Here is a 10,747-nt window from a genome sequence, read left to right on the forward strand (position 1 = left end):
ATTGTTATTGAAGTGCATTATTGGGCAAGTTTCTCCCTCCCCCATGCCTTCTACGGGCAGAGTATATTTTCCTGCCCTTTGACTCTGGGCTTGCCCATGTGACTTGCTTTGGTTAATGGAATACCGGCAGGTGTGATACAACCAATGACTGAAAGGTACTTGAATAATTGGGCTTGCTCTCTTGTGCCTTTGCTGTAGCAATGAGAAGAGCTTTGCCTGAGAAGTCACCATTTCTTTAGTCTGAGCCCCAGAATATCATATGTTAACAGTCCTCAGTGAGCAGCAATGTCCAGAGTCACCCAGCTAAGCCCAGCCTATACCATCCAATACTCAGCAAATCCACATATTCATGAGAATAAATGTCTACCATTGTGTGTGATGGTATTTTGTGGGTTTTATTACTCAGCAACAGCTAACTGATACAGTAATGCTGTGACTAAACTATAAAGTCTTACTCCACTTCCTCAGTAATTCAAATGATTAGAAAATCTATAGATAAGTCTGGACAGTAACTCTTCCACTCCAGCTATCATGTGACTAGCAAAGAAATATGCCATTATATTCCATTGTTTCTCTGCTCTTCAAAGATTAAAAATAGTGTAAGTCGGGGTTGAGTCAGACTGCATGGATTTGATGTCAGGCTCCTTGCTAGCAGAGTGACTTTGTACAAGTTACTTAACCTCTCTGGAATGAGTCTTCTTATCTGAAAATGGAAATAGTACTGAATCTATTATTGGGAGGATTAAATGAAATAATATCTATAAAGAATTTAGGGACATAGGGCTGGCTCAGTCAGAAGAGCATTCGACTCTTGATCTTAAGGTGGTGATTTCGAGCCCATTAGGCACAGAGATTAAAATAAACTTAAAAAAAAAAAAAGAATTTAGAACAGCACATAGTAAACAATAAGTAAATGATAGTTGTTAGCTATTCATGGCTAACTATATTTTTAAAAACACAAAATTAAAAAAAACACAACTCGCCCACTTCTACTGTGGTTACCTCATTACTGACAGAGACAAGTCAGGTAAGATCATAGCTTGGGAATAAGAAGGCAAGTATATCCTGGGGCACCTGAGTGGCTCAGTCAGTTGAGTGTCCGACTTCAGCTCAGGTCATGATCTCACGGTTCGTGGGTTTGAGCCCTGCATTAGGATCTGCGCTGATAGCTCAGAACCTGGAGACTGCTTCGGATTATGTCTCTCCCTCTCTGCCCCTCCCCGGCTCACATTCTGTCTCTCCCTCTCTCTCAAAAATAAATAAACATCAAAAAAAATTTTTTTAATATTGCTACAAAGTAAATGGTATTTTAAAACACTTCAATAGCACAAAGATTTCCTTTTTCTTTCTTCGTTTTAATTGTGATGCCATTTACCATAAAATAATCTTTTCTATACGTGATCAAGATTTTATATATATATCCCATCTTCCTTTAGCAATGGAAAAAAATTCTCATCTGCTTCCTCTTTCAGGATTTAAACACTATATAAATAATATACAATAATAAGTGCTCTCTTTTTTAAGTTTACTTATTTTGAGAGAGAGAGTGCATGCGAGAGGGGGAATGGCAGAGAGAGAGGGAGGAAGAGAATCCCAAGCAGGCTCTGCACCATCAGTGCAGAACGGGACACGGGGTTCTCACGAGATCATGACCTGAGCCAAAATCCAGAGTGGAAGGCTTAATTGACTGAGCCTCCCAGGCACCCTATCAGAAATTTTTTATTGCTAAATTAGAAAATGAACTTTAAAAAGAGACCACTTATTATCTGGGGCATCTGGGTGGCTCAGGCAGTTAAGCCTCCAACTCTGGATACCTGCTCAGGTCATGATCTCATAGTTCATGATATCAAGACCCCCTGATGGCATGGAGCCTGTTTGAGATTCTCTCCCTCTCTCTCTCTCTCTCAAAATAAATAAACTTAAAAAAAAAAAATTTCTGACAATCTTTCAAAACAGAATTTTCACTTTACAACTAATACTTCACATCTGGGCCACCTCAGTGGCTCAGTCCATTAAGTGACAAGCTCTTCACTTCAGCTCAGGTCATGATCTCACAGGGTTCGTGAGTTCTAGCCCTGCCTCTGGCTCTGCACTGACAGAGCAGAGCCTACTTGAAATACTCTCTCTCCCTCTCTCTGCCCCTCCCCCATGCTCTCTCTCTCTAAATAAACTTAAAAAAATAATTCACTTCCAGTAATACATTATGTACATCACAAACATGAACTCAAAAAATTAGCACAAAGAATTACCACTAATTCGTAATTTCATACCCTAATACCTATATGAGTATCCAAAAAAAGAAACTGAAGGCTAATTTAAATTGAAAACAAGTAAAAGACACACAGAAACTCCGACAACTAAACTAAGAACTAGTTTCAAATGTTCACCCAACCAGCTGGTAATCGATCTCACTGACTTAAGGAAAAGCCCATCACAGTGAAAAAATCTGAGTATTTTAAAATGCAATTTCTTGCTTTTAGATACATATGCTTCTCAAGCAAATAAGAAGTTACTGAATCATATAATTCACCCGGTATTATCTCTGCAGTAATGTTATTAAGGCAAGGCATGCAGGAGATGTCAGTTCCTTAAGTTAACCTCAAAAAAAGATGCTTCCAAAGCAAACCTAGTGTTTTTATTCACAAATTTGGCTGATCCCATTTGTATTTTTAGCTTGAACATCCAACTAGAATAGCATCCCTGGTAGCCAGTCTCAAAAGGGCATGGCCCCCAGCAATTTCCCTGTTTATGCACCTCATTCTTCTTGTCTCCAGGCAGAGATTATTTCCCCTCCCTCTGACTCTGGGCTGGCCTTGACTATCTTTGACCAAGAGTGACATTCTCAGACTTCCAATCCAAGGACTTAAAAGAACTGGCTGATTGCCTTCTACTCCTATCTCTTAAAATGTTCCTTGTTAGAATCCAGGCACCATGCTTACCTAAATCCAAAGACCACATGGAGAAAGTAGGCCCACATAAAGTAGGACTGAAGGCCTTCAGGGCTAACTGAAGTCAGGCAATGGTCAGCCATGTGAGTGTGGCCATTCTGAACATTCCAGCTATCCTGGCGCTCCAGCCAACACCACGTGAAAAAGAAAACCCATCATCAACCACAAATTTGAGAGAAATAATAAGTTGGTTTTTTAAGCTACTAAGTTGTGGGGTGGTCTGTTACCACAAATTATCTTTTATACTGTTTAACTTAGCTATCAATTCTATAAAAAATATTTTATATGCCCCAAAATTATTTCATCCAAGTTCAAATGTTTCCCCAGATCTAATATTCTGGGACTCATTTATCCTGTCCATTTTTAAAAATAAACTTCAAATCCAGCCCTCAACTCATCTTTCCATCCACTGTGTACATTTTTTTAATATCTCATAAAATGGTGCCTACATTCCCTCAATCATTTTCATTCCACTTCTCAGACCCTCTTCCAGTTCCCATTTATCTATTCTGAATTATAATTTTGTCGACCAAGTATTAAGAAGGTACTTGAGGACCTGCTAAAGCTGAATGAGATACTAGCATACAGGTTATTCAATGTATACTACTGCTTTAATGTGATTTGTTTCTGAAAGTTAAACATTCTGCTTAAACTATTTTTTGACAAGTATCCAAGGGTAAACTTTAAATCTAGACTATGTGTAAATTATGGCCAACTCTGAATTAGCAGTCTTGTTAATAAGACTTTACTGTAAAATTCCTAATCAAAGCACTACATTAATGTTGTAATAAGCAAAAATCATGAAAGAGAGTATTTCATGTTGGCATATTAAATAAATTTTACATTTTCTAGGGGCGCCTGGGTGGCTCAGTCGGTTAAGCGGCCGACTTCGGCTCAGGTCATGATCTCGCGGTCCGTGAGTTCGAGCCCCGCGTCGGGCTCTGTGCTGACAGCTCAGAGCCTGGAGCCTGTTTCAGATTCTGTGTCTCCCTCTCTCTGACCCTCCTCCGTTCATGCTCTGTCTCTCTCTGTCTCAAAAATAAATAAACGTTAAAAAAAAAATTTTTTTTTAAATAAATTTTACATTTTCTTAAACCATGGAAATCAGGGCATCTGTATAAAATTGCCATTCACAATTCGCAGTTGAGGGAAGGAATAAGACCCGAACAATCCAAAAACTATATAAAAATTTCAATTTGATTAAAAGGATCATTCTTCCATGTGGATTGTGCACTAATGACTTGGTACAAGCACAAATAAAAGTTCTTCCTATCTCAAAACTGACTGAGTAAAGAGACGTGTTTCAGCAGGGTAAATGGGACCAAAGGCAAATTGTGACTTACTCAGATTCATAATAAGACTGTGACTGGGCTGAAAAATACGAAATTTCTAACTCTCCATTCTCTGCTTCGGTTATTTAGGCGTCATTCTTGGTGACGCTCTTCCAGTTGGTCTTTTCTCAAACAGCAGCAGCCAAGATAGCAGGCAAGGTCAAAAATGAAAGTAACTAAAATTAAAGAAAAAATTGGCTTCTCCATATGAAAACTGACTCAATATTTAATAATGTGTGGTGCCCTAAAAGCTGCAAACTACTACATGGCCATCTCCAGATCCACTTTAACTCAATCGGGAGACCATTATCGAAACATTAACTCACTGGTACAAAGCAAAAATCAAGTGGTTGAGAATGTTCCTAGGCTGAGTCTAATGAAGAGTAAAGAAGATTATCTCATAATGTCTCTTTATGATCTATAAATCACATTATTCCCTAAATCTGACACAAGTGTCAAGATCAGGACAGCCAACCTCTAAGTAGGAAAACAAAAATAAGCATCTACCAATTTTCTAACTAAAATCTAGAAGCTGACATACAGGTTATTAAGCACAGAGATTATTTAATATAAAGTAAAATATAAAGCAACTTCCTGTTATTTCTAAAGTCCAAAAAATTTTAATATTTTAGAATTTCAACACTGGCAGAAACTCAAGAACCTTCCTCAGGCCTAATGGGATTTTGTTAATGATACACTTGAACTTTAGGTAGGTGATTTTGAAAGCACTAAGTTTTAGTAAATTTGACCAGTCTCTGAAAAAGTATTCTTATAAATGGGGCAGTTTAAAGCCTAATTTCAATTAGAATAGTGTCCAGGTTTATTTAGATTTGCTTTGGTATTTCAGGCAGAAACAAAATAACTATCAAAGAAATGAGATTTGGAATGAGAGGTTACAATTACTTCTGAAAAAGGACTCCACCGCAAGTAATATCAGTATCCCTAAGGCCATCTGTTAAGATAGCAATCTATGCATTCCATCATTCTTTAGCAGTAACCACGAAGTTTGGTTTTACACCTAGGATATACAAGAAGCATCAGATTAAAAGCATCAAATATCAGCCTATACAAATTTGCCAAACAAGCACAGCCAAAGAAAAGCATGATACAAAGTTAAAGAACTAGGCTCCAAAGGATTTAAATACACCCAACAAATTCCAATCCAAGTTCATACAGTGCTTCAACCTAAAGCTGATAAGTAAACACCAATTCTGACATCTATTCCACTAATTACATCTCCTCTTTATCTCCTGAATTTCTCCACTGATCTCATCACTTCTTAGGAGCCCTGCGATTGTAATCTCCATGGCCTTTCCTTCCCCAGAAAGTGATACCGCACCAGGCCCCCATGTTTTACTGTCTTTACAATTAAGCACTATGGTTTATTTTACTCTGTTAGATACTAATTTCCCCCCAATCTCCTGTACCTGTTTCCCTGACAGGCCAATCTCTTGTGTTTTATCACCTCATCCTAGCTACAATAATTAGCCTCTCCTTTCAAAATAGAGTATGTATCCCTTTTTGTGACATTTGTAATTCTGACTCACCATCAACACCCCCTTCCTGTCCTATAGACTATCACCACAACCCTAGGTCTCCATCCTTAGCCCTCATCCTCGTGAGGATGGCCTCTTCCTTTCCAGAGTTTGTCAACACCAGTCTGGCCAAGCTGGGATTGTACCCTGAAGGCAAAGGCTATCTCCCCTCCCCGCACCACCACCACCCCCACCCACCTTCTACAAAACAAGTCTCCCACCTGCCCTGGCTTTCTCTCCTCCACCCTTAGATCCATCTGCATCCCGTCATGCCGGTTCCCCCATGCCCCCCGCCTCATTGCTCTCCTTCCACTATCCCTCGCTCCCCTTCCCCACTCCTGAACGAACCTCCTCTCCTGGGCCTTACCCGAAACCCTGACACCGAGAAGGCCCTGCCAGCAGCCTCACGGCGTATCTCCTCCGGGCTTCTTCGGCTCTTCAGTAACTGTCCCCACGCCCCTTTCCCTCCAGGGCCCCGCGCGCCTCCCAGAGCCCCCTCCCTGATTAAGCTCCCGCTGTCACTTGGCCTCTCATCCACAAGATGGCGGAGCTGTTGCCCCCACCCCCGGGTCCTCTCCGCAACCCCCTCCCGCCTCCCTGGAGCTCTCCCGTCCCGTCCCTTCAGCTGCCCCCGCCGCGGGCCTCGGCCCAGGGTCCTGCTGCCCCCTCCTCCCGCAGACGGGCGGCCCAGGCCCGAGCCTCAGCGACGCCGCCAACGCCACCGCCTCCACAGTACCCCGGCCTGCGCCTTCTCCTCACCATAAACTTGAGCGCTTTTTCCTGCAGGACCGCCTCGGCTGGGTCCATAATCACCGGGGGCCACTGGGTCTGCACTCCGCCGGGGCCGCCCCCTTGGTGCCAGGCCGCAGCCAACGCAGCTCCCGGATCCGCCTCCTCTTCCTTCCCCCGCCCTCTCTTACCTCTCAGGCTCCGGCAGGGGGCCAACGAGGACCCACTGTTCCGTGCACATGCGTGAGCCCACTGGCTCACGGGATTTGTAGTGCCGGAGTTTCCCGCGGCAAAAAGCGAGGCCTAGTCGCGAACCGCAACTCCCGCGGTTCACTGCGGCACGGTCGCGGCGGCCAAAAGGCAAATCTAGACAACTCGCCATCAAGTAGAGAAAATAGGCTGATGGGAATCGTAGTTTACAGCCTCTACGGATGGGAAACGGGAGGGGGCACGGGTGTCTCCGTGGTTACCGAGCGACGCCAGTGGCGGCTCGCCTGGCATTTGATATCAAGATGGCGACGATTGCCTCACCTGTAGCCTAAACGCTAGGAAAAACTGAGAAGACGCAGAGGTCTTGGCAGCACCTCACGGACCCGTGCACATTTCAAGGTCCTTCTAACCTATCACCCCACACTTCCCCTGAGCACCTTATTCTACCCCCACAAGAAGTCAGTGTCAGAGAGAACTCACCTCAGGAAATTTTTGAGTGTTTAGTACTCAGAAGGCATTGCCTGTTACTGCTAACCCCGGGATTTAAGCCTGCATTAAGGGTCAAAAAGTGCTTGCAAAATGCCTTCAGTGGTGGGGTATAATGGCCATCGAGCAAACAAAGCTTGTAAGTATTTAGTTTGTCCTGGAAAGGGACAGTATGATTTTAGATTGTGTCTACCTCAGTGGAAAAAAACACTAGGGTTGAGCTAGAAGTGATATGCTAGTATAGAATACCCGGACTGATAAAATAAGTGAATTAGGAAAATGCCTTTCCACTTACAGAAAAAATTTCCATTGTAAACTATTTTATTCATCTGTTCCACAATAAGTCCATAACTGTGTCCAGACATCATCCTAAGAAGTGGGGATTCATTGGTGAACATGATAGACCCAGTTTTGTGGAGCTCCCATGTATGGTATGTTGATATGGTATTCCTAGTCATCTCTCTGTCCACAGAACTCAGCACGATACTTAATACACAATAGGCTTTCAGTTAATAAAAAGTTTTACTCTTGAATTAAAGTTCTACACAACTGCAAAATGGAGAAAACTTAAAAATTCATTCACATGGAAACGACCTGGAAGTTTTCATCGGACTAGGGCAGCATGTGACACAATTGCCAGAAATGCTTAAGGAGTTCTAGGCAGCTTGAAGTATAGTGTCCGGGGGATAGAGGCTCGTGGTCTTTGTTTTGAAGCAATCAGACCACACCTAGAATACTGCGTTCAGTTATGGGCGCTGTGTCCTACAAAACATCATATGCAGCAGCATAGACAAGGCCAGGCTGACCAAGGGAGAAAACATTGGTAGATGCTTGGTGTGAAAAAAATAAGAGCACTTAGGAATAACACGACAACTAAATTCAAGTGTTTGAAAGTATCAAAAGGCATATGACAATAATAACAGCTATCACTTTATTAGCTCTTTGTGCCGGGCTTTGTACTAGGAATTTTATACTCGTAATTTCTAATGTTCATAGTAACTCTGCAAAATAGGCATTATTACCCCTAATTTACAGATGAAGAGACTGATAGAAGATAAATAACTTGCACAAGTCCTACAGCAAATTACATTGTCAGAATTCTAACCCAGGTCCTCCTGACTCCAAGGTCTGTGCTATATTCCCTGAACCACACTGCAGACGCATAGGACTCAGACTCAGAGCTTTGTACTAATCAGAACTGTGCTGACAGAGGAATGGGCCACCCCATTCCTGAAAACATGTAGAGGCAGGATGACTATCTGGGCACGTCTACAGGGTTTCAGTTTGGGTGGGAGGTTAAGATCTTTTAAACGCTGATATTCTATTCTGTTGAGAAATCATTCGTTGTACTTTGTTATCCATAAAGGAGTATGAAAATACTGCCAGATGAGGCTGGCAGTCAGTGATAGTCCTCACTTTGTTCAGCCATGTAAAGTTAAGGATTAGTAAAGCAAACCCAAGGAGTTTGTGCTTGAAAGCACAACGAGCTAGACAGTTCATATGCATACGGATTGAAGCTGGCAGGGACTGGGTACAGAGAGGGTAAATCTTTTCTTGAAAATTGACTGCTCATGATCAGTCAAACCGAGAAATCCAAGTATACACGGCCTTTATTTAGAAGCCTGTCATATCCGGGGCGCCTGGGTGGCGCAGTCGGTTAAGCGTCCGACTTCAGCCAGGTCACGATCTTGCAGTCCGTGAGTTCGAGCCCCGCGTCAGGCTCTGGGCTGATGGCTCGGAGCCTGGAGCCTGTTTCCGATTCTGTGTCTCCCTCTCTCTCTGCTCCTCCCCCGTTCATGCTCTGTCTCTCTCTGTCCCAAAAATAAATAAACGTTGAAAAAAAAAATTAAAAAAAAAAAAAAGAAGCCTGTCATATCCAACATAGTTTAGGACTAGTCATTGGACTGGATGTTAAGAAGCCTGGTTCTAGCCCATTCTTTCTCCAGTTAATTTGTTGGCTGGGCAATTAACTGAACCTCTCTGCTCCTTTCTCTTGTCATCTAGAAAACAAAGATCTCTGCCAACTCTAAAATGGGTGCACTTATGGGCCTACTTATGGTGCAGTTGCTCAAGGAGAACACTGAATCATTAGAACCTTTTAAAGCTCCACTTTACCGAAAAATTAGATTTCCAGTATAAGAAATCACACCTACTACTGGACTTAATTTCTTCCCCAACCTCCTGGTTTAAGACCTCAGAGTACTCTTTGACTCATCCTGGTCTATTAGTGTCTGTATTCAGCCAGTAATCTATCAAAATGTCTTTTCCAGCCTCTACCGCCAATGTTAGTCTATTCCAAACTATCACCATCTCATTTGCTTAGTTCGCTATATTCACCCCCAATCTAGTCCTCTGACTCGAGGCTCTTATTCCACCTCATGTGATACTGTCTTTTAGACTTCACTTTCATCCCAGTTCTTCCCTGCTCAATCCTTTTCTGCCTCTCTTGTCTCTGTCATCTTTGTTTAAATTCCTTTGTCTGGCTTTCCAGAACTTCACAATCTTATCCAGTACCCTCTCCCACCTCACTCCCCACTTTGCTTTGATATGCCCCTCTGCTCCAATCAGACATTTCTCCTACACACCTGTTCAGTATACTCCTGCCTCCTGGCCTTGGCTTGTGGTAATCATTTCAGACTTCTACAAGTCTTCCCTTTCTCCCCCTTTCCTATTCATCTTTCAAGGTCTGGTTTAAATCCTAGTTTTAAAAATAGTTGTCTTGTTGGGGCGCCTGGGTGGCGCAGTCGGTTAAGCGTCCGACTTCAGCCAGGTCACGATCTCGCGGTCCGTGAGTTCGAGCCCCGCGTCAGGCTCTGGGCTGATGGCTCGGAGCCTGGAGCCTGTTTCCGATTCTGTGTCTCCCTCTCTCTCTGCCCCTCCCCCGTTCATGCTCTGTCTCTCTCTGTCCCAAAAATAAATAAACGTTAAAAAAATAGTTGTCTTGTTAATTGTTCTCTTCTAGCACATAGCTTGGTCCCTTTTCCCTTCCCCCATAGACAATTTTTATCTTTTTTTTTGTATGGTTCTTGAAAAATAGATATTCATGTGCTACATTTAAAAAATTTTGTTAATGTTTATTTCTTTTTGAGAAGCAGGGAGTGAGTGGGGGAGAGGCAGAAAGGAGGAGAGACACAGAATCCAAAGCAGGCTTCGGGCTCCACGCTGTCAGCACAAAGCCCGATGTGGGGCTCGAACCCACAAACCGTGAGATCATGACCTGAGCCGAAGTCAGATGCTCAACCAACTGAGCCACCCAGGCACCCCTCGTGCACTACATTTTTAATTCTATTACATACTGTTTATATATGTCATTATATGTTATAATATATAGGTAATATTGTTTCATATATCTCATTATGTTTCATACTTTTTTCACCCAGTGCCTATGGTGTTCAGATCCATTTATGTTGCTATGTGTACATCTAACCTGTTGCTTCTAAATGCTGCATAGTAGGATCAAAAATAATGAGGGCGCCTGGGTGGCGCAGTCGGTTAAGCGTCCGACTTC

The 10,747-nt window shown here is 42.7% G+C and overlaps 1 protein-coding gene across 3 annotated transcripts in view; it reads right to left on the reverse strand.

Moving 5' to 3' along the window:
* BTRC (beta-transducin repeat containing E3 ubiquitin protein ligase) overlaps window positions 1-6,719 on the reverse strand; it is a 181,696-nt gene extending 174,977 nt beyond the window's left edge. For all 3 annotated transcript variants that reach the window (XM_030334518.1, XM_030334517.1, XM_030334516.1), the window contains exon 1: window positions 6,574-6,719. In XM_030334518.1, the coding sequence (XP_030190378.1) occupies window positions 6,574-6,621 (48 nt within the window). In that variant the 5' untranslated portion in view covers window positions 6,622-6,719. The remainder of the gene's footprint in view (window positions 1-6,573) is intronic.
* Window positions 6,720-10,747: the final 4,028 nt, after the last annotated feature.

Source organism: Lynx canadensis, chromosome D2, assembly GCF_007474595.2.
Source record: "Lynx canadensis isolate LIC74 chromosome D2, mLynCan4.pri.v2, whole genome shotgun sequence".
Taxonomy (NCBI): Eukaryota; Metazoa; Chordata; class Mammalia; order Carnivora; family Felidae; genus Lynx; species Lynx canadensis.